The sequence below is a fragment of the Vulpes vulpes genome, chromosome 2, assembly GCF_048418805.1.
Source record: "Vulpes vulpes isolate BD-2025 chromosome 2, VulVul3, whole genome shotgun sequence".
Taxonomy (NCBI): domain Eukaryota; kingdom Metazoa; phylum Chordata; class Mammalia; order Carnivora; family Canidae; genus Vulpes; species Vulpes vulpes.
The window spans coordinates 33,563,966-33,588,598 of record NC_132781.1 but is presented as its reverse complement, the minus strand read 5'-3'; the positions used below and the strand labels follow the sequence as shown (position 1 = coordinate 33,588,598).

Below are 24,633 nucleotides of genomic sequence, written 5' to 3'. Positions count from 1 at the left end.
AAAAAAAATTAAATGAGGAAAAATCAAAGGTTTTTTATTGCTTTATTTAAAAACATAACCAGATGTACTTTGGTGTTTATATTGTCTGGTTGTTATTCAGTCTGAAAATAAACATTGGAAGTTTATAATTAGCAACAGTTAAATGAAGCCATAGCATTTACAAGATTCTCGAATGGGTACAGTATAAAACCTGTCATAAAAATTAGTAAAATACACAAGATAAAAAACATTTTAATACTGGTACAATGGCAATAGCAGCTTTATAAATGTTTATATATAGGATTTCTAGAGCATTTTTTAATGAACTTTTTCAATGATCAAATCATCAAATCATTTAAATTGAGACAATACATGGTGGTTTATTAATATAATAAGCATTATAAATGTCCCATAAAACATTGTTACAAATACTCAAATGTTTTATTTTCAGTGTTCATTCCCTTTATTCTTTTTTTTTTTTTTAAACTAGAAGCAGGTATGTTTCTTAACTTTATTATCTGTTTAATTTGCATGCATAAATGTGTCTATAAATATAAATGTGGGTCTCATAAGAACAAAACATGGTCCCCAGGTCTGCTTTCCAGTCTGCTCACTTTCCACAACACTCTATTTGGCATCTCAAAGCAATATGTATCTGTGGAGATATAGGCACTTCTGGGAAATTACTAAAATATCTTTTTTAGCTTATGCTAAAATGATGCTATTTCAAGGATGTCATCTGTGTAGCTGCTTCCTATCAGGCTAGGAAGTTCAGTGACAATCTGAAACACCTTATTTCCTATCCATGTGCATCTGTGATCCTTATTCTTGGAACTGCAGGGGATCAAAGCTAATACTGCACCTCCAGTTACAGGAACTCACCCTAATCAGAGTTCCCCTTCCTCTATGATACTTAACACATTAGTAATGGAGATCCTGACTGAAGCTATAATTGTGTCTACCACTAAGTAGACATGTCTGACAAGCTGGGAGTTCCCAGAAATACTTGGCAACTTTGTAGAGGACTGACTGATAGGGTAACCAGCCAAAATATAGAATGTCCTGTTAAATTTGAATTTTAGATAAATAATGAATAATTTTTTAGTATAAATATATAACTCCCATGCAATATTTGGGACATACTTATACTAAAAAAACCCCTATCTGTTGTTTAATAGGACATATTTATATTTAAAAGTTATTTGTTTTTTATCTGAAATTCAAATTTGATCATCATATGTTTATAATTGCTAAATCTGGCAAGTCTGGACTGGCAGGAAAGAACAAAAATTCAGTGAGGTATGTATTATTACAGTGATTGAAGCTACAGGCTGTTGAGGATAGGAATTAGGTTTCATAGAGGATTTGCTATGGACTTCAGATAATACCTGGCAGACCACTGTGGGAATTCAAGCTTCATGTTGAGATTCTCATAAAATTCATAGTTAGCTGCACAAATGTGGACAGCAAATATCAAAGAAAAAAATATATCAGACTTCAGAGAGCCAGATATGACTACCTGGGTATCATTTCTAGCTGCTAGACATGATACATTCTAATTTTTATGGTTAAATTGGATATTTTACTTCAAATCCATCTGGAAAATAATTGGGTTGAGATGGGGGAGGGTCTTATCTCTTAACTGTTTACAGTAAACAAATCAAATCTAGAGGACCATTTTTACTGATCAAGTCTACAGTACTTTTTTTTTTTTGTAAGATTTCATTTATTTATTCATGATAGACATAGAGAGGCAGAGACATAGGCAGAGGGAGAAGCAGGCTATCTATGGGGAGCCCACTGCGGGACTTGATCCCCGCACCGGGGATCACGCCCTGAGCCAAAGGCAGATGCTTAACCACTAAGTCACCCAGGCATCCCAAGTCTACAGTACTTAGTGAATGTATTAGCTTGACAGGCTGAAATACTTTTCTTTTTAATTACCTGAGAATACGCAAGAATGGAAATCAGGTTATTTTATTTTATTTTACTTTTAAGGAAATCAGGTTATTTTCTTAATATCTTAAGTGTACCTATTGAATACAAATTTGTTATCTAGTTAAATTTGAACAAGCTTTCCAACCTAAATTGGGTAATTCCAGGATAAACATCACTCCCGGGATTGCATTTTCCCATCTGTTTTCTTATTGATCATGCCAACTAAAAAATACCCAATACCCACTTTATATCACAGTATGTATGGGGGCTTGCAATACTTTAATTCTTCAAATGAAATTATATATATTAGCATAATTATTTATACATACCCTACTATATTAAAAAAGGGTTGGGGTGGTTTTATCTGTATATTTTATGGATCATCACATGGAGTCAGGCAAGCTTGGCATCAGTTTTGTTCATCAAAGCTACTTGTAGAAAGTGGCAGAGTTTGAGTTGGGCTTCTAGGGTGAGCCATCTATGAAAAAAAGAAAAAGGGTCCCAATTATAATATGAATTATGTTCCTATGGCCAACACAGATCTCCTTCCTCACTAACAGAATCCATATTTTGTGTAGGGCAGTAATGCAGCCAGACCACTAAAACCCACTTTCCCAGTTTCTCTGATATAATCAGAAGTTCCTAGATAGTACCTGTTTTAAGAGATGAGGGGTAGCTTAGCTATGATATCCTTTTGCACTTTGCCTTTTTCCTTATCTTGCCTAGAATGTGGACACCAGGCTTTAGGAGGTGTATGCATTCTTTACCAGGAAGATAAAAGCCACACATTAAGGATGAAAGAACACTGAGGACTTGATGAAGCTGCTATACCAGTTATGGCCTACCTACTTCCCAAGGGAATATGCAGTAAGAAAAGTAAGCCCCTACTTGGTTAAGCCATGGTGGTCAGATTTTTATTACCTAATGCAAAACCAAATTTTGTTACCAAATGCAAAACCTAACTAATACAATTGTTTCAGACCTAAAGGAAAAAGGAAACCTAAGGGCTAAGTAGGAAGGGTCATTCTATGTCTAACGACAGTTTTTGTTTTTTTTTTAATTTTTGTTTATTAATTCATGAAAGACACAGAGAAACTGGCAGAGACATAGGCAGAGGGAGAAGCAGGCTCCCCGCAGGGAGCCTGATGTGGGACTCGATCCCAATCCCGGGGGACTCCAGGATCACAACCTGAGCTGAAGGCGGTGCAAAACTGCTGAGCCACCCAGGCTACCCTAACAACAGTTTTTAAAAAACTTCCTCAGGAAGCCCGGGTGGCGCAGTGGTTTTGTGCCACCTACAGCTCAGGGTGTGATCCTGGAGATCCAGGATCGAGTCCCACATTGGGCTCCTTGCATGGAGCCTGCTTCTCCCTCTGCCTGTGTCTCTGCCTTTCTTTCTCTCTGTGTGTCTCTCATGAATAAATAAATAAAATCTTAAAAAAATAAATAAATAAAAATAAAAAACTTCTTCCTACTAAGTGGATTTTGGCAAATACCTCATATGACAGAGATCTTTTCTGTGATTTTTGATGTTGTAGCTCAATATGTGTGCTTATTATTGATCATATTTCATTTATTTCCATGCTACTCAACTCATTACAGTAATTATGGGGTAGGACAGGAACAAAAAAGAATCCCAGAGCTGAGCAAAGAAAGGAAGGGGCTTAGTCCTTTAGTGAGGCCTCTGCCTTCTGTCCTTGCCCTTCATAATTTGTGATATGACCAAAGAATGTGAGCTAGGGGTAGACTCCTACTGGATGTTCCAAAAGGAGGAAAGAGGAATGTAGCCATACCTCCAAAGAAGGTGGTATAATGTCCAGGAGGACCAAGTTGATTGGCAAGAGGGATACCAAGCTGTCTGTAAAAGGCACTGATTCTTAATGAGCAAACAAATGGAGGACCGTGTTGGGGTGGCAAAGTGTCAGCAGTGAAGTCTCTGGTGTGTCTCTACTGCCAGAGGGAAATGGAGAAGAGTCCAGGAGCCCTGCGTCCCAGCACTCTAGTAGGAGTGGCAGAAGGATTGCTACTCCCCACAGATTCAGTGATAGAGGTGAATAGGGAGATGATGACAGAGTTTGGAAGAAATCATATCAGGCCCCACTGATAAACAAGATTTTGGTGTATGGATCCTACATGCAGGTGACAAAGAAGAAAGCTGCCAGGACCTTTTCCTATCAAGTGTGCATGATCTGATCCCTACATCACAAGACCCTTGCATATGCTCTTTTTTTTTTTTTTTTTTTTTTGCCTGGAGCTCTTTCTGCCCTGACAGCCATGGTGGGCCCACCCCCTTATCCCACAGGTATGCTTCCCAGTTAATGCCTATTCATTCTTCAAGTCTCACTTCATTACTTCCTAAGGGAATCCTTCCTAAATCACCCAGGCTAGATGAAGTTCCTCTATGGGTTCCCACAGACTCTGTCCCTTTCCTTTATAGTACTTACCTCAGTGTAGAATACCAATATGTGATTATTTGACTAATGTCTATTTTTCCCACTAGGCTGAAAGCTCTATGACAATAAAGCTAGGTCTGTTTTTGCTTACCACCATATCCCTGGTACTCCAGCACAGTGCCTGGCATTTAGGAAATGCTTAATAAATACTTACTAAAGGAATTAATAAAACTAGACATTCATAGTTAGAGATGATAATGCTAGCTATGTCACAGAATTTTATAAAGCCTAAATATGAAAGTGTTTTATAAAGCATAAGGTACCATTTATTATAAGAGGGTGGCTTAGCCAGTTAAGCATCTGCCTTCAGCTCAGATCATGATCTCCAGGTCCTGGGATCAAGCCCTGGGTTAGACTCACTGCTGAGCAGGGAGTCTGCTTCTCCCTCTCCCTCTCCTTCTGTCCCTCAACCTCCTTCCGTCCCTGCTTGTACACTCTCTCTCAAATAAGTAAGTAAGTAAGTAAGTAAGTAAATAAATAAATAAATAAATAAATAAATAAATAAAATCTTTAAAAAAATAAAAATCACCTAAATAAATGATTTTGAAGAAAAAGAACCTACCTCTCCCCTCCCCCTCCCATGCTTACCTGAAACTTTCTTCTCAAGGCCCGGGTCATTACTGGAGTCAGCCCAGTTCCTGTTTCCATATTTTCTTTATTGGTGAGGGGGGTTCCACCTGGGCTCCTACAAAGGTATTGGCAATATCAGAAGCTGTGTTTTATGCCAACTTTTCAAATGGATTTAGAAAGCATAGAGATAAAGTGTATTACCTCTCTACATCAACTTTTCTAAGTAGTTTCCGCAGATCTATCTGGCTTTTACCAGGGGTACTGATGAAATAAGGATATAAAAGTTAGAACTTGCCAGATTTTATCATTTTCCCCCAAGCAAAGCAGTCATTTCTATAGGTAATGCCCTTGAAATTAGTTCTATTTGTTACATTAAAAAATAGCAGCAGAGGGGTGCCTGGCTGGCTCAGTCAGTAGAGATATGACTCTTGATCTCAGGATCATGAGTTCAAGCCCCACTTTTGTGTGGAGTGTACTTAAAATTATTTTTTTTTTTAATTTTTATTTATTTATGATAGTCACAGAGAGATAGAGAGAGAGGCAGAGACACAGGCAGAGGGAGAAGCAGGCTCCATGCACCGGGAGCCCGATGTGGGACTCGATCCCGGGTCTCCAGGATCGCGCCCTGGGCCAAAGGCAGGCGCCAAACCGCTGCGCCACCCAGGGATCCCTGTACTTAAAATTAAAAAAAAAAAGCAGTAGATCCGGATAGGAGCATAAGGTGATATAATCATCCTAATAAGTAATACTTCTTGACTCAGTAATTATCCATATAAGAATCCATCTTATGCACAAAAACTCAGTATGCACATAGATGATGGACAAGGGTATGCACTGAAGAGTTAGAAATAAAAGATCATAAACAACCTAAATGTCTCAAAACAGGAGTTTATCTATGAAGTTTACGTGTAATGAACTGTATATACTGAAGAAGTTAAAATGATGCTTTACACTGATTTTTGATAAGATGGGGGAAAGGTCTTGACACATTAAATTGGAAAAGCCTTAACTATGTATGTGTACAATATGATCATATACAGGTACACAAACATGTATACATGCACACACATGCTATACACACACAAATTTCATCAATTCCAAGACATGTTAGGTTTTTTAAAAAAATTTTTTTAAGATTTTATTTTATTTATTCACGAGAAACACCGAGAGGAGGGACAGAGGGACAAGCAGACTCCCTGCTGAGTGAGGAGCCAGACATGGGGCTCAATCCCAGGACCCCAAGATCATGACCTGAGCCGAAGTTAGATGCTTAACTGACTGTGCCACCCACGTGCCCCTGTTTTCTTCTTTAAATTTTTCTGTGGATTTCCAGTTTTCTACAATGAGCATATATAACTTTCAAAGTTAGAGATAAGCAAAAAAATAATTCTTTTAAGTAACAGTAGAGCATAATACGGTGCAGTCCCTTACATTAAGACATTTGTAACTCGAGTTGATCGCATTTTGGAGTTGGGCTTCAGGGTGACGCGCTGGAGGTCAGAGACAGTAACTAGTGGATTCCGTGCTTTTGGTGATGGCACAAACTTTAATCACAAAATGAGAAAGTATCAAAAAACACACTTAAAAATATCACTCAAAATGTAAACATGCTGAAACAATGAGTATTAGAAAGTGTAAGATATATCCACTACTCAAGTTTTATTCCAGAGCTTCAAACTATGTCTCTACTTCTTTAGACTAATGGTTGGTGGATATAATTGCCTAATTAAATAATTTTGGGATCTACATATTTTGTTGAGGAGATCCAAAACTACACAAATAAAACATCAAATACTTCAGTATGGCTTCTGTACATAAGACTCATGCTTGTTTTCCAGGAAGAGACGGCCAGGTTAAAAGCTGAAAGACCATGTGTAGGGTCGGTAACATCTTACCTTCTTCTTTTCATCAAAACACTGTGTCTTCTTTAATTTCACAGTGAGTAGATCTTCAACTGTTATCTGCATGGGTCCATCTTTTTTTAATGGTCCAGCCTTAAAATACATGGAGAGGTTAGAATTCAAATTGTAACCAGGATATCTAGTCAAATGCAAATCCAGATATAGTTTTTAAAGACTCACTTAAAAACTAACTCTTATTTACCCTGGGAACCTGTCAAATCCTTTTCATTTAACCAAGAATGATTCTGTTTTCAGTACCCATGGATGCTAATGCTATTGCAAAGTATTCATCAAAATGTAAGGCTTTGATAGTAAATGTGAGATAGGCTAGTTCCCTGCAACTATGCATTTTCCTAAGGAGTCATTATAATAAGACAAAAGTTGAAGGAGTTCCTCAAATCAAGGTGAAGTTTTGCCTCAATTAACCTAAAAATTGCCTCAGTTCCCGTACAACAAGAATGTATAGCCAGAGAAGTATGTATTATAGCAAACATAATAGATTCTGGAATTAATTCAGTCATTTTAAACCAAATGTATCTGGAGTGAAAATTCAGCAGATTTTTAAAGAGAGTCATGCTTATCTTAGTGATTCACAAACATTCTGATCTCCTTGGTAGATAAGGAATTAATAGAGAGCGGTCCTCTAGCTTAATGACATTATACTTTAGTATCCACCAACTCTTTTTTTTTTTAAGATTCTATTTATTTGGGGATCCCTGGGTGGCGCAGCGGTTTGGCGCCTGCCTTTGGCCCAGGGCGCGATCCTGGAGACCCGGGATCGAATCCCACATCGGGCTCCCGGCGCATGGAGCCTGCTTCTCCCTCTGCCTGTGTCTCTGCCTCTTCTCTCTCTCTGTATGACTATCATAAAAAAAAAAAATAAAAAAAAAAAGATTCTATTTATTTATTCATGATTGACAGAGAGAGAGACAGAGACAGAGGCAGGCAGAGAAGCAGGCTCCCTGCAGGGAGCCCAATGTGGGACTCTGATCCTGGGACTCCAGGATCACATCCTGGGTCAAAGGCAGGAGCTCAACTGCTAAGCCACCCAGGCATCCCAACTCTTTTTATTTTGACTTTACTCACTAAGCCATCTTCTGTTCTTAATTTGGTTTCCCAGGGAGGCTTTTCTTTTGGTAAAAGATATACTGGGAAGCCATTAAGAATATTCCAATCTACTGGCTTTCATTCATTTATCCTTTTAAAAAAATCACTTTTATTTCTTTTTTTTAAATTATTTTTTTAAAGATTTTATTTATTCATAGAGACACAGAGAGAGAGAGAGGCAGAGACACAGGCAGAGGGAGAAGCAGGCTCCATGCAGAGAGCCTGACGTGGGTCTCAATCCAGGGTCTCCAGGTTCATGCCCTGGGCTGCAGGCGGCGCTAAACCGCTGTGCCACCGGGGCTGCCCATAAAAAAAAAAAAAAAAAAAAAAAATCACTTTTATTTCTAAATCCAGCTTTTGTGAGTTCCTAAAGGCTTGAGTTTTAAAAACATAAAAATTGACATAATTAAGATATGGAATCAGAAAAAAATGCAGCTTTCCTCTCAAAGCCCTTAGCTTAGTCTTAAAAGGCCACCTTACTTTACTATGCCATTATACACTGACCAAAACACATCATTACTAGATTGTTTCCTACCTGAAGTGCTTTAGTGTGATCGAATTTTCTGAGCAGCAAAGGTGCCCTAGGTAGTGGAGGTGGAGGCAGAGGAGGAGGTGGAGGGGGTGGAGGGGGTGGAGGCGGAGGTGGAAGAGGAGGAAGATGGGTGGCTGACTGTGGCAGCGAGGGAGGAAGTACAGCTTGAGATTCTCCAGGGGTGGTCAGAACACAGGCAGGCACATTTGTAAGTTTACCACTTATGTGACACATTTGACCACAGCTTGGGCAGGAAGAATTTTCTAAGACAGCCTGTAAGAAAACATTTAGCAAATGAATAACAGATTAATTTGGTTCTTGTGGCTCAGAGTCATCAAGATAATAGCTACCATGTATTGAATGCTTTCTCAGTATACAATGCATTTTATAATATTTTCTCATTTATCACAAGTTAGTTCATTCATTCATTCATTCATTCATTCACATATTTGTTTTGTGTGTGCAATATGCCAGCACTATAGGTACAATGTCAACCTTGTCTATTACATCAGTCTGGTAAGGAAGGCAGACATTAAACACACACACACATACACACACATGCAGAACAAAACAAAAAAAAATGCTTCAGTGAAAATGATAAAGTGTGCTGTGAGCATGAATAGTGAGAAAACCGGAGGGTGATATTTATTTATTTATTAAAGATTTTATTTGTTCATTTGAGAGAGAGAAAATGAGTGGTGGGGACGGCAGCAGGAGAAAGAGAGAGAGAGAGAGAAGCAGACTCCTTGCTGAGCAGGGAGCCCGATGTGGGGCTTGTTCCCAGAAGCTGGAGATCATGACCTAAGCTGAAGCTAGACTCTTAACTGCCTGAGCTGTCCAGATGCCCTGGGGAGTGATATTTAGCCATAATCTCAAAGATGAATTGCAACTGATCAGATCTCAAGAGAGAAAGGGAGATAAGGTTTAGGGAAAGAGAGTTCCTGACAGAAAAAAACTTAATGCAGCCAAGAATGTAGTAGTATATTCAAGTACTGATAAAAAGGAATAAGAAATGTTATGGGTTTGTGTCCCCCCTCAACCCTTTCCCCACAATTCCTATAAAAAGAAGGAATTTGAACCTACAGGAGGAACATCAGGGACGTGTACGCACAGAGAAAAGACCGTTTGAGAGCACCGTGAGAAGACAAGCCAAAGGAGAGAGGCCTAAGAAGAAACTAACTCTGCCAACACCTTGATCTTAGACTTCTAGTCTCTAGAACTGTGGGAAATAAATTTCTGTTATATAAACCACCCAGTCCATGCTACTTCATGATGGCAGCCCTAGGAAATGAAAAATAACCCTATGAAGTAAGGTAGTATATTCATTTCCTATGGCTGCAGTCTCGAATTATCACTAATTTGATGGTTTAAAACAATTGAAATTCATTTTTTCACAGTGCTGGAGGCTAGAAGTCTAAAATCATGTTGACAGTTACCTTCCAATGCTCTAACCCTTGCCTTTTCCTTTTTGATAGCTAGGGCATTCCTAGGTTTGAGGCTCTGTCACTCCAGTCTCTGCCTGTAGTTCCACTGCTCCTCTTTTCCTCTGTTCATGTTTTGCTCTGTATCTCTCTTTTTCTCTCTCTCTTTTTTTTAAAGATTATTTATGAGAGAGAGAATGTATGCATAAGCAGGGGGGAGGGGCAGAGGGAGAAGCAGACTGAGCAGGGAGCCCAATGGGGGACTCGATCCCAGGACCCTGGGATTGTTACCCAAGCCTAAGGCAGATGCTTAACCACTGAATCATCCAGGCGCCCTGCTCTGTATCTCTTTTATTTTATTTTATTTTATTTTATTTTATTTTATTTTATTTTATTTTATTTTATTATTTTTTTCTGCATTGTTTTTTTCTCATAGATCTGACTTTTTTTTTTTTTAATATTTTATTTATTCATAGAGACACAGAGAGAGAGGCAGAGACACAGGCAGAGGGAGAAGCAGGCTCCATACAGGAAGCCTGACGTGGGACTCGATCCCGGGTCTCCAGGATCACACCCCAGGCTACAGGTGGCGCTAAACCGCCGTGCCACCAAGGCTGCCCTATTTTTTATTTATTTATTTTATTTTATTTTATTTTATTTTATTTTATTTATTTTATTTTTTTATTTTATTTTATTTTTTATTATTCATGAGAAACACACAGAGAGAGGCAGAGACATAGGCAGAGAGAGAAGCAGGCTCCATGCAGGGAGCCCAATGTGGGACTCAATCCCAGCATTTCAGGATTACGCCCTGGCTAAAGGCAGGAGCTCAACTGCTGAGCCACCCAGGCATCCCTCTGTATCTCTTTTATAAGGACATTTGTCATTGGATTTAGGGCCCACCCAGATAATAGAGTATTATCTCCTCATCTTAAAATCCTTAACTTAAGGGGGGCCTGGCTGGCTCAGTTAGTAGAGTATACAATACTTGATCTTGGGGTAGTAAGTTTAAGCCCCATGTTGGGTGTAGAGATTACTTTAATAATAATATATTTTTTAAAATTTTTATTTATTTATGATAGTCACACAGAGAGAGAGAGAGAGAGAGGCAGAGACACAGGCGCAGCGGTCTGGCGCCTGCCTTTGGCCCAGGGCGCGATCCTGGAGATCCGGGATCGAATCCCACGTCGGGCTCCCGGTGCATGGAGTCTGCTTCTCCCTCCGCCTGTGTCTCTGCCAATCTCTCTCTCTCTCTGTGACTATCATAAATAAATTTAAAAAAAAAATTAAAAAAAAATTAATAATAATATTAAATAATATTTACAGGTTCTAGGGATTAGGACTTGGAGATATCTTTTGGAGGCGACTGATTCAGCTCACCACAGATGGTATCATCCTCATTTTTAGATGTGGAAACTCAGGCCTAACGAATTAGGTGATTTGCCTTTCTTCCCATCTAATTCACCTTGAGGCACAAATTCTGGGAAAATGGTTGTAATCCCAAAAGCTTCACTACAATGTTTATTTTTTGAGATTTATTTATTTATTAAAAGATTTTATTTATTTATTCATGAGAGACACAGAGAGAGAGGCAGAGACACAGGCAGAGGGAGAAGGAGGCTCCCTGGGAGAAGCCCGATGTGGGACTCGAAGCCAGATCCTGGGATCACACCCAGAGCTGAAGGCAGATGCTCACCTGCTGAGCCACCCAGGCATCCTGCTTATGGGAGTTTAGAAAGAGTGGATATTTATAGCTTTTTTTCTCCCTCTATCAGGTCAAAAAAATAGAAATCATCCTGAGTATTTAAAAGAGGTGGAATGTAACGTAGGGAGTTGGTTACTTTAATGATGAAAGAGCTGAAAAGGACACAGGGGACATTGAAGGAGCCCAGAGATTAGCAACTGCAGAAAGCCATGAATACCTTGAGGGTGGAAGGAAAAGGGAAGAGCAGTAAACCAGATCTCTAGAGGTGGGTTAACTCAGAGAATCAAGGAAAATGGTAGATTTACCTGGAGGGAGCTGGAGTGAGGGAGACAACAACCATCCTGGAGAAATTGCTCAATGCAGAGAACAAAGAGGAAAAACACACTCCCTCCACACCCCTGACAGTCTCTCATCAGCAACTCCCATTAACCAAGTACAACCAGAACCAGGTGATATGGAGCTTGGGACATACAGCCTTCATGGGTTAGCCCCAGTACAGTACAGAGCAGAGCCTTGAAGCCAAAGGAACAGATCTGAGGGCAAACAGGCCCCAGACTAGCACTTGGTCTGTACCTCTCCTTCCCTAATTCTGGATTTCTTTTTTTATTTAACAATACTAACCTTCATTGTTTCTTGGAGCTTGTGTAATTCACTTTCCAAAATGCAAAACTGTTGTCTTAGATTGTGAAGTTCTCGGCGGCAGAAATGGGATGGAAAGATGGTATCTTTCAATACTTCTAAACTCTGAAATTTAAAAATAAACAAGCCTTAATTCTATAAGCAACACAATAAGGACAAGGAAAAAAGAGAGAAGAAAGTGATTTGATGTATGTTTTACAGAAGCAAAGGCATACATAACTCCATAATTTCTTCTTACCTGAGCTTAGCCTGAGTGTTCTGCTGACCTGAGCACACACACGTAAACATACATACCAAGTATGTAGATAAACCATATTGCTGAAAACAAGTATGTCAAACACATACCAGTATGTCAAACACATACCTGGGCCATACAGTTCTGGCACCACTTGTATATAGACCACACTCTATTTGTCCAAAGTTTTACTTTATCTGAGATATTGGGAAATCTGAAATTCCAGGATGATCTATGCAAGCTTCTGCTAAGGGCTGTATCTGCTGAAAGAATAATCACTCTGTAGGAAAAACAAAACCAAACAAATAAAAAACTCCTGAGTTGGAATAATAGCCTGTATTTAAAAACAAGCTAGTTGTGGGGTGCCTGGGTTGCTCAGTTGGTTGAGCATCAACTCATGATCTCAGGGTCATGAGAATGAGTACTGAGTCAGGCTCCATGCTCAGCAGCAGTCTGCTTTGGATTCTTTTTCTCCCTCTGCCCCTCTCCTCGCTCTGTCTCTCTCTCAAATAAATAAATCTTAAAACAAAAACAAAAACAAAAACAAACTAGTTTTATAGTATGACTCAGGAGCAGAGACTACATAAAGCCAAATTCTTCATTAAATTCTAGAGTTCTGTGATGTACTTATGCAACAGTTTATTTTTTTAGAGTAAGTAAATTGTATATAAAGAGGCATCAGGGATTCAGTAATGAACAAAATACAGAAAAACCCTGCCCTCATTGAACTTACATGTCTTGGGAGAAAGGTAAAAGTAAGCAAATAAGTAACATATTGGATTGTTATATAGTGAATAAATACTATGAGGAAAAGGATACAGCAGGAAAGAAATGTTGGGTGGAGGTGAAATTTTAGGTAGAGTAGCTAGGGAAGTCTCACTGAGAAGGCAACTTTTGAGAAAAGAAACCTAAACAAAGTAAAGAAGCTAGCAATACGGGGATGCCTGGCTGGCTCAGTCAGTAGAACTCTTGATCAACAGTCATGAATTCAAGCCCCCGGTTGGGTGTGGAACCTACTTAAAAAAAAAAATAAATAAATAAATAAATAAAATAAAGATAAAAAATGAAGAAGCCAGCAATACAAATATCTGGGAGAAGAGCATTTCAGGCAACAGTAATAGTAAGTGTAAAGGCCCTGAAATAGCAGCTTGTCTGAAGTGTCTAGGGAATAGCAAGGAGGCCAGGATGATTAGGGTGGAGAAACTGAAGGATAGAGGATTATGAGATAATGTCAAGTCAGACTGTGGGGTTGTACAAAGGATTTTAATTTTGACTCTGAGAGAGGATGCCATGGAGAGTTTTTATTTATTTTTATGTAATCTCTTCACCCAACATGGAGTTCAAACTCACGACCCTGAGATCAAGAGTCACACACTCTTCTAGCTGAGCCAGTCAGGTACCCTAGAAAAGACATTGGAAAGTTTTAAGCAGAGGGGCAATATGACATGATTTTTAGCTGGCTCACTCTGACTATTGCACTGAAATACACTGCAGAGGTTGGCAAAAGCAGAAGAAGGAAGACCAGTCAGGTGCCATTTCCAATATTCAAGACAGAGAAGCGTTAAGGATAATATCATGGTTAATGCTTTTTGAGGCCCTGTTTATTTAAATTTTTTTTTCTGTAAAGAGAGCTATAATTACAAAAAGTATAAAGTATGTCATCGTGAAACCCAGTATCCTAGGTTTCCTATAACTTAGAGTCTCTTTCAGCAACGTGTTTAAACCTGCATCCCAGAGAATAACTGACCAAACTTACCAAAACTAAAACTGAAATTCCAATCCTATACCCTTCTTTCATCACTTAGTTCCCAGGTTTATACAATTAAATTGACTAGGGAAGGAGAAAATAATTACTGTGCATCTCCAGTACAATTTCTTGTGACTTTTACTTCATTTAAACTCTTGAACTATAGTCACTACATAAAATTTAGAATGCCCAGTCAAAATTTAATTTCTGATGAAGGATGAATAATTTTTAGTATATTATAAATGTTTCAATTAAAAAATGTTCATTTTTTAAATCTGAAATTTAAATTTAATTGGGCATTCTGTATTTTTATTTGCTAAATCTGGTAACCCTATCCTTAATGGATCAGATTTTCAATATTTTGTCTTTCCACACTTTCACCTTACCTTTCCGGTGAGGGTGGTGGAGGAGGAGGTATAATTAGCTTGGGCTGAGAATTAGAGGCTTCTTTTTTTTTGAATAATCTTTTTGCTTTGGCTTTTAGCTTTCTTCTCCGTTGCTTGAACTTGGGCATGATTTCTGTAGAAAAAACTTTTTTTTACATTTTTATTTTAGAATAATATGTACATATAGAAAATGCAAAAATCTTAACTGTACAGTTCAATGAATCATCACAAAGTGAGCACACCCTTATACCTACTGCTTTGGTTAGGAAATAGGTTGCTGCCAGCATCCCAGAAGTACCCTTAAGTAAAGAAAAATTTAAGCCCAGATATTTATTTATTTATTTATTTATTTATTTATTTAATGATAGTCACACACAGAGAGAGGCAGAAACACAGGCAGAGGGAGAAGCAGGCTCCATGGACCGGGAGCCCGACGTGGGATTCGATCCCGGGTTTCCAGGATCGCGCCCTGGGCCAAAGGCAGGCGCCAAACTGCTGCGCCACCCAGGGATCCCGTTATAAGGCTTTTAAAAACCCTGTCTAGTGTATTTAGAGTTTAGTGTAGATCTTTTTCTGAAGAAAATTAAGTCAGAGCTAGTTTGATGTACAGAAGGGCTTTGCTGATCTCAGCTGTTGCTACCTGAGCAACAAAGATGTTATTCAAGTAGCAGAACTAAAAATGGTCTTAAGGGCTGGGCCTCCTTCGCTTCAAACTTTGATTTGAATAGGAACAATTGGCCTTTAAAATTCACACTCATTCCGCTTTTGTTCACCCAGTAACCTTTCAATACTTGGTATGCAGCTCTATGCTTGCTCAGCTCTCAGATGGTACTGGCTGAAGAACCTCCTTTTACTCACTGTGGTTGTAAAAATTCAGAAGTGCCTGTGGTTCCAAGAGTTTTGGTCTTGCAGAGGGCACCCCTAATGGCAATGGGTGACAGTGCATATATTAACAGCCCTTCTAGAAGGAGAGGTTCGTGATAGGTCTTATTGAACTGATGCCAAGTCTCAAACTAACAATGTTTTTCTTAATTGTTCTTAGAGACTTGGAGCAGACTTCACTTTTATTATATCACTTGTCTTCCCTGATGAAATAATGAAAGAAGGCTAAGCAGGGATTATTAAATACAAAGGATGTCTAAAGGATTGATTTTTTTTTCTTTTTTTAACAAACTTAACACAAAACAGTAATACTCGGGACACCTGGGTGGCTCAGTGGTTGAGCGCTTCCCTTCCACCCAGGGTGAGATCCTGGAGTCCTGGGGATCTAGTCCTACACATCAGGCTCCCTGCATGGAGTCTGCTTCTCTCTCTGCTTGTGTCTCCGCCTCTCTCTGTGTCTCTCATGAATAAATAAATAAAATCTTAAAAAAAAAAAAAAAAAGACATTTCTTTAATAAAAACCTCTGAATGAAGATGTTTAGGAAAACCTCAGAGGAAGACAGCAATCCTGTCGTTGCCTAAAACATGATTAAACCTCACCACATCCATGCCAATGACTTTCTGTGGAGAAATATCATTAAGAATCTCTATCCAGGGTCCAGAGTTCACTGGCTGAAATCCCCAGAATCTGAGACTTCCATCGTAACCTCCTTTTCCTTGTCTTCCATCTGCCCCTCTGCAGCCCTCCCCACTTCTGTTCCCTCTTTCCCTTTTGATATCTTTTGTTAGACATCAAACTGACACAGAGAACTGGCCTCCTGCTTTTTTCTTTATATTCACCAATCCTTCAGTTATAAAGATAGATTTTAGAAAAGAGCTGGACATTCCGGTTTAAACTTGGTAGATTGGCTATACTTTTGTCTCTACTCCAATGGTGTATTGGGGTTGGCACTTGGTCGATTGGCTATACCCTTGTCTCTACTCCAGTGGTGTATTGGGGTTGGCACCAACTGTTACATTTTCAGGAAGTCTGTGAGTTAAGTTGTTAAACACATCCACCATTAAATTATGTAAACTTATAATTAGATAATTTATATTTAAAATGGTAATAAATATGATACAAAACTCATCACTTCCTAATTATTTTACTATTATCTATGCTCTTGAGGTTGTTTATCTTATTGTATCTATATAGTGAAAATACTATAAAATGCTCATTTTTTTTTCCAATTCCACATTCAGTGACTTCACATTAAAAACTTGAAATTGTCTATGATGGGAGTATTTACACCTTGGATATTACAACACACTACAAATCAGAGCTTGATTCATTACATTGTTGATTGTTAAGTGACTGATAAAAAAAATGTTAATGATGCAGATTAGATTTAAAAGCATATTTTGGGTGGCCCAGTCAGTTAAGCATCAGCCTTCGGCTCAGGTCTTGATCCTAGGGTACTGGGATCAATCCCCAAGACCTGCTCCCTGCTAAGGAGGGAGTATGCTTCTCCCTCTCCCTCTGCCCCTCCCCCTTGCTTGTGCACAGGATCTCTCTCAAATAAATAAATAAAATCTTTTAAAAAAGTATCTTGTTTGTAGTTGTTACATTGTGAAAAGCATAAAAAAATTGAGAACTATTCCAGTATTTTTTTTTTTAAGATTTATTTATTTACTCATGAGAGACACAGAGAGAGAGGGGCAGAGACATAGGTAGAGGGAGGAGCAGTCTCCTCATGGGGAGCCCAATGTGGGATTCCATCCCAGCTTCTGAGCTGAAGGCAGACGCTCAATCACTGAGCCACCCAGGTGTCCCACTATTCCAGTATTTGAAAACATGTTTTATTCACCAAAGAAGTTGCTTATTCTTACATAACTGAAGTTCCAATAAAAATCTTTATTGGAATGTTTCACTTTATCTTATTCCATAGAGTAAATGAAAAGATCAACTGACATTCCTATTAGGACTATACTTATTTATAAATTGGAACCATAGCAGGGCATCTGGGTGGTTCAGTCGATTAAGCGTCCAATTCTTGGTTTCAGCTAAGGTCATTATCTCTGGGTTGTGAGATCAAGCCCCAGGTGGGCTCCATGCCCAGCTCTGAGTTTGCTTGAGATTCTCTCCCTTTTTCTCTGCTCCTCCCCTTACTTGCTCTCTTTCTATAAAATAAATAAATAGAATCTTAAAAAAAAAAAAAATTGGAACCGTAGCTTGGCTACAGATATGAGAAGTCTGTAAAAATCAACAATAGTACTCTTTAAGAATCAACTGTTTATAAAATTTATAAGAAAAAACATTATAGGAGTGCCTGGCTGGCTCAGTCAGTAGAGCATGTGATGCTTGATCTCAGGGTTGTGAGTTCAAATCCCACGTTGGGTATAGAACTTACTTAATAAAAAAGAACATTATAGGGGATCCCTGGGTGGTTCAGTGGTTTAGCACCTGCTTTTGGCCCAAGGCGTGATCCTGGAGTCCCAGGATCGAGTCCCCGTCAGGCTCCCTGCATGGAACCTGCTTCTCCCTCTCCCTGTGTCTCTGCCGCCCCCCCCCCCATGTCTCTCATGAATAAAGTCTTAAAAAAACAGTATATATTTTATTATTGTTTATAATAAATGTATCATTACTAGATAGCAGTTAATTTATAATAAAATTATGCATATATATCTACTAAACATTTATTAGCACATATTAGTCCAATCCCTTCTGGAACATCACAGAAAAAGACAGTCAACAGTGTGATGGGCACTGAGGGGGGCACTTGGCGGGATGAGCACTGGGTGTTATGTTATATGTTGGCAAATTGAACTCCAATTTAAAAAAATAAAAATCTTAAAAAAAAAAAGACAGTCAAGGAGTAGTGAGTATATTTTTCTTTATTTTTAAAACATTTTTACTTTTTTTGTTGTTGTTAAGATTTTATTTACTTATTCATGAGAGACACACACAGAGAGAGAGGCAGAGACACAGGCACACAGGCAGAGGGAGAAGCAGGCTCCATGCAGGGAGCCCGACTTGGGACTGGATTCCGGGTCTCCAGGATCCCGGGCCGAAGGCGGCGCTAAACCGCGAGCCACCCGGGCTGCCCAGTTTTTACCTTTTTTAAAGTAATCTCTACACCCAAGTTGGGCCTGAATTTATAACCCCAAGATCAAGTGTCATACACTCTACTGACTGAGCCAGCCAGGTGTCCCAAGGAGTGGTGAATATAGCATAATGTATAGAGTTGTTGAATCACTATGTTGTATACCTGAAGCTAATGTAACTTTGTGTATCAGCTCCACTTCAATTAAATTTAGACAGGTGGGGGCGCCTGTATGGCTCAGTTGGTTAAGCATCTAACTATTAACCCCAGGTTCAATTCAAGCCCTGTACTGGGCTCCTTGCTGAACATGGAGCCTACAAAAGAAGGAAGGAAGAAAGAAAGAAAGAGAGAAAGAAGTAAAGGAAGGAAGGAAGGAAAAAAAGGAAGAAAGAAGAAAGGAAGGAAGAAGGGAAGCCAGAAAGAAGGAAAGAAAGGTAGGTCAGTAAAGGAATAAAAAAATCATAAACCCATAAAACAAAGAACGGGAGTAGACATGGGAGATGATGAATTTATTTATTTATTTATTTTTATTTATGATAGTCACAGAGAGAGAGAGAGAGAGAGAGAGAGAGAGAGAGGCAGAGACACAGGCAGAGGGAGAAGCAGGCTCCATGCACCGGGAGCCCGACGTGGGATTCGATCCCGGGTCTCCAGGATCGCGCCCTGGGCCAAAGGCAGGCGCCAAACCGCTGCGCCACCCAGGGATCCCGGAGATGATGAATTTAGAATAAATTATGGAAAATGGAACGTGGATGAGTAGTAAATGACTTGGCAGAGAAGAAGAAAGCAGAGGTTTGACTGCGTATAGGCAGTCAACTGGAAGCAAGACAATTTTTAGAAACTTAAGAAGATTCTGGACTTGAAAGCACTTAGTACCTTTCAAAGTTTGGGGTGGGGTAAAAATAGGATTAATTAAATCTTTTTATTTTAAGATTTTATTTATTTATTCATGAGAGACACACACACACACACACACACACAGAGGCAGAGACACATGCAGGCTCCATGCAGGGAGCCCGACGCGGGACTCGATCTCGGGTCTCCAGCATCGCCCTGGACTGAGGGCGGTGCTAAACCGCTGGGCCACCCGGGCTGCCCCTAATTAAATCGTTATAAGGATTAGATAGGCCTCTTGAGTCTGTCTTCCAGTCCTTAGCCAGGCAGCTCCTGGCAATCATGTCTTCTCCAGCTCCAGATGGATAAGTCAAACCATAGAGGTGCTGAATTGTAGGCCATCAGGCATAGCAATAGCAGAGTCATATTTGTATCATCATTCGGAAGATAGGGGATGATCCTGAACTGAAAAAGTAAGACTTCTCAATCCCTTTCCTCAGCTCAGCTCCCAGAACACAGGCCACCAATTATATATATATATTTTTTTCTTTATATATATCTCTCTCTATATATATATACTTATATATATATATATACTTATATATATATTTCTTTATATATATATATTTTTAAACTCTGGTATATATTATTAGCTAGAAAAACAGAATACTGTCATTCTGAAACTGGGCCTTCTCTTTCTATCCCTTTCCTGGACATGCCCATGCATTTGAATTCTAAAGAGTCCTACACACAAGTTGATGTATGTCATTTTGGAGATTATTTTTCAATGAAAAAAAAGAACTAAATCATATTTTTTCATTTCTCTTCTCTCCGTGTGTAAGTGTGTGTGTGTGTGTCCTTGACTCTGGGTCATTGTTTACTAAACTTCTAATTAAATACAGTAATTGGCACAGGCAGAGAATTGATAGAACATGTCAAATCTATAAGGGTAAAAAGGTGCAACCTGAGATAATTCTTAGATTAGTGTTCCACTCAACAAGCTAAAGTCTGTTTTATTATCACTGTTGGTTTTTTTTTTTTTTTTTTAAGATTTTATTTATTTATTCATGAGAGACACAGAGAGAGAGAGAGAGAGAGAGGCAGAAACACAGGCAGAGGGAGAAGCAGGCTCCATGCAGGGACCCTGACGCGGGACTTGGTCCCAGGTCTCCAGGATCAGGCTGAAGGCAGTGCTAAACCGCTGAGCCACCCAGGCTGCCCTATTATCACTGTTTTATTAAAATCATTAAATATTACACAGAGGATGATCCTCTGAAAGGATATATAGCAGTCTTCCTTAAGGTTAAAACACATATACTGTCCCCTTTCCGTAAGAGTAATGAGACATACACATTCTTTTTGCTGGGCTAGGTGGGATTCCCACTATTAACACTAGATAGAAGCTCTTTTTTTCATGTTTTCTTTTTTTAATTTAAAGATTAATTAATTTATTTGAAAAAGAGAGAAGGCACGAGAGGGGTCAGGGCAGAGGGAGAGAATATCCAAGCAGACTCCAGCTGAGCACTGAGCCAGATGTGGGGCTCCATCCCATAAGCCATGAGATCAGAACCAGAATCAAATACAAGAGTCAGTGCTCAACCAACTGAGCCACATAGGTGCCCCTTTTCTTTCATGATTACTCAAAGCATTTTTCCTTTTTTTTTTTTTTATTGAAAAGTACTTTTCCTTCCTTTGTACCTGCCTTGTTTTGAAAGGAATTTAAAGCCGATTAAAAACAATCTGTACTACCACACCCAAAAAAAGGTAGGTGAGGAAATTAGGATACTCCATTATAGAATATAAAATATATATTATATATTAGATTAGATTTAAAAGCATATTTTGGGTGGCCCAGTCAGTTAAGCATCAGCCTTCAGCTCAGGTCTTGATCCTAGGGTACTGGGATCAATCCCCAAGACCTGCTCCCTGCTAAGGAGGGAGTATGCTTATATACTATTATTTACCTAGATTCACCAATTGTTATCTGTTAATTTTCTTTCTGTTATGGTGTGTGTATATGTATTATACACTATATGTTATTTGTATAAGTATATGTAATATAAAAACTTATATCTTATATAATTTTATATATTATACATATATTATATATTACACACGCATACACACCCCTGAATAGAAAGACAGCAATTGATGAATCTAGGTAAATAATAGGAGTATCAATTACACTATATTTGTAAATTTTCACAAAGCTTGAAATTTTTCAGAATAAAAAAATGATAGATATACATGCATTTATATGTATAACATACATATATACACATACATGATAATAGTTTTTAGTTTTTGTCTGAGCAGAGTTAGTTGCAGACATCATACTTCACGTCTAGATACTTAAGTTTCCTAACATGGATATGGACATGGACATTCTCCTACAAAGCCACAATCACAGTCAGGAAATTTAACCTTGATATTGTCTAATAAGCAGTCCATAATTACCTCAATATCTTTTACAGCTACTCCCTTTCCCTTTCCACACAGCATTTAACTGTTGTGTCTTTTTGTTCTCCTTTAATTCACAACAGTTCCCTAGTCTCTTTATGTAAGTATCTGCCTTCCTTCCTATTTATATTTTTGAAAACTCCAGACCAGTTGTTTTGGAAAATGTTCCTTAGTTTGGGTTTTTCTGAATATTCCTCTAATTATCCTCTTGCCTTCAGTCTTTCTCCTTGCCAGTCATTTTCTACACAGCTGTTAGTTAAAAAAAGAAAAAGATCCTGAATATTCCCTTGCTTAATAATATTTGAAGATTCCTTTTTATGCCCTGGATAAACTAAATTCCTTACCATACATTTCATAGATTGTCACAATTTAGTCCGATGGCTCTTTGCAGTTTCATCCTTTCTAGCGATTGCGGTTTATACTTGAGATATACCAAACACCAAATTAATTATTTCTTTCTCTTTCTGTCTTTCAGATTTTATTTATTTCTTTGACAGAGAGAGCACAAGCAGAGAGGGAGAAGCCAGCTCCCTGCTGAGCAGGGAGCCCAGTGTGGAGCTTGATATACCCCAGCCAAAGGCAGACACCTACCTGGCTAAGCCACCCAGGCGCCCCCACCAAAAACATTCTCTTGTATAGTTATCTATCAGCCTTTCCCTCTGCTTGGGGTATCCTCGTTCAGGTCAACTTACATAGCTCCAAGATGCTGTTACTTTTTCTCACAGGTATTTGTTGAGGGCTGATCATCCACCATGATAGGTAGAGGTGATAGGTTTTGGAATACAATTCCAAACAAGGCCAACATAGTCTCTGTTCTTATGGAATTTATACTGGTTGAAAATGTCATTCCTTTTGTGCTTCTATAGCACTTTATACATACTCTAATTATAACATTTATTGCATTGCATTGTAATTTTTTTTGCATGTTTGTCACCCAGCTGGACTGGGGGCTTTTCAAGATTAGGATAAATTTTATTCATCTTTGTTTCCTTGGGGCCAAGAGTGTAGCAGGCACTAAATAAATTTCTTTCAATAAATTAATGAAAAAAATCATTCTTGCTAAGTGTTAGCTTATTCCTAAGGAATATGCTTTACTACAAGTACATTTTGGAAAAATCTCTTAGTGAGGGAGGTTTTTAGTTCTTCAAATCACATACTGCACCTTCACATGGTTAAAGGATGGCTCCAAAACTATGTCCACTAGGAAAATGCAATAAATAAAAGAGTAATAATAATTACAGTCTTCTGCAGGAGTTGGCACTGCTGCTTCTATTAAAACTCCTCTCTGTGATAAAAGTGCTTTTGGTCAGGGAATATTTTCAAAACCGTGACAGCAATGAAAATGACAATTGCATTTCATTACCCTCTTGTAAAACACATTTTTTTAAAAAATTTAATTATGATAGTCACAGAGAGAGAGAGAGGCAAAGACATAGGCAGAGGGAGAAGCAGGCTCCATGCACCGGGAGCCTGATGTGGGATTCGATCCTGGGTCTCCAGGATCGCGCCCTGGGCCAAAGGCAGGCGCCAAACCGCTGCGCCACCCAGGGATCCCGTAAAACACATTTTTATGTAGGTTTCTTACACTTTCCCATAAACAGCTTCCAGTCAATTAATCAATTTCCATTACTAGTTCAATTCATTACTCTTGAACATTCATAGACTATTTCTGGAAATTGATTATATTTGCTTTTGTTCTACGCTGTGCAACATTCCTTTTTTAGTTCCTGTCTTATTCTCTAAATAGATTGCAGCTCCCTAAAACGTAGTCCAGCACAGTATTAGGCATAAGTAAACAGGGCACACTTTTTGACACTCTTGTAAAACGTCAGCCGATATTAAAAGCATATCAAGGAATATAATAATATTGCATGTCAAGAAACGTATATTCGCAAACTTTAGCGTGCATAAGAATTATGGGGGTGGGGGCTCTTGTTAAAATTTATATTATGATTCAGTGGGTCTGGGTGGAGCCCGATAATTTGCATCGTTAATAAGTGCCCAAGTGATGCAGATGCTGCTGGTCCCCGGACAACGCCGAATAGCAAAGATAAGAAGGAATGTTCAAAAGAAGTTAGATGCTTCACTCCAGAACATATTTTGCAGAGTGTTAATTAAATACAAGTATGGTTAGGGTGGAGCCAGGCCGAGCACTTCTTACCCAACCTCAAGCCTCCTCTTCCCAATTCTATCTTGCCGAGTCCAGCCAAAGCTCCCCACCTCCGTTAAATGTTAAGAACACAAGCAGCAACAGGCCGAGCTACTGAAGATGCGAGTCCAGATAACAAAGGGAGATCTCCCTTCACTTACAAGTCTAAGAGCCCGGGATTAGATGGAGTCCGGGTAGTGGCCTCTCCTTCGCCGTAAAGAAAGATTCAAAATTAAAACCTTATCACGGAGGGACCAATGGTAGCAGACGTCTCTCCACGATTCGCTCTCTGGGTAGAGTAGGGGCACAGCCTGGCTTGTGATTGGCTAAGAGGTCACCGGGCACTGGCCAATGAAAGCTGAGGCGCTTCTTGTATGAATAACTGGAAGGCGGGAGCGAAGGGGAGGGGAAGCAGGAGACCTAAGAAGGTGTGTCACGTCCCCTATGCTGCCTGTGGAAGCTTCTGTGTCATTGGTTGGCTCTTCTTCCGGTTGTACCAATCGGAAGCTCTTCTCTGCGGAGCCCTAACTATGAAATTGAAAGTGGAGATGAGGGTGCAGCCAATGGAAAAGAAAAAGTATACAGCAGCCAATCGTCCTGCAGCGTTTTGTG

General features: G+C 39.1%; 2 protein-coding genes across 3 annotated transcripts in view; one reads left to right on the top strand and one right to left on the bottom strand.

Annotated features, from left to right (window-relative positions):
* The window catches only part of SKA2 (spindle and kinetochore associated complex subunit 2), a 63,208-nt gene that overhangs the window by 5,199 nt on the left and 33,376 nt on the right, over positions 1 to 24,633 (top strand). The window lies entirely within an intron of this gene.
* On the bottom strand, positions 442 to 24,262 carry PRR11 (proline rich 11). 2 transcript variants are annotated; one of them, XM_025996241.2, is made up of 10 exons: positions 24,183 to 24,262; positions 14,614 to 14,746; positions 12,610 to 12,760; positions 12,228 to 12,350; positions 8,484 to 8,753; positions 6,836 to 6,934; positions 6,372 to 6,484; positions 5,142 to 5,201; positions 4,959 to 5,055; positions 442 to 2,395 (listed from the first exon to the last, which is right to left on the bottom strand). In XM_025996241.2, exons 2-10 carry the CDS (start codon positions 14,739 to 14,741, stop codon positions 2,327 to 2,329), a joined length of 1,110 nt encoding a protein of 369 aa, XP_025852026.1. In that variant the 5' UTR covers positions 14,742 to 14,746; positions 24,183 to 24,262; the 3' UTR covers positions 442 to 2,326. The 2 variants fall into 2 exon arrangements, with proteins under 2 accessions (XP_025852026.1, XP_072603710.1); XM_072747609.1 differs by having other exon boundaries at positions 14,614 to 14,758; positions 24,183 to 24,237.

Bases quoted from the DNA above. Each gene is read 5' to 3' on its own strand.
- PRR11 (XM_025996241.2), bottom strand. From the start codon at position 14,741: ATGCCCAAGTTCAAGCAACGGAGAAGAAAGCTAAAAGCCAAAGCAAAA. The intron at 12,761-14,613 runs GTAAGGTGAAAG...TTTTTCCTACAG, and splicing joins CCACCACCCTCACCGGAAAG to AGTGATTATTCTTTCAGCAG. The intron at 5,056-5,141 runs GTAATACACTTT...ATACCTTTGTAG, and splicing joins AGAAAAGTTGATGTAGAGAG to GAGCCCAGGTGGAACCCCCC.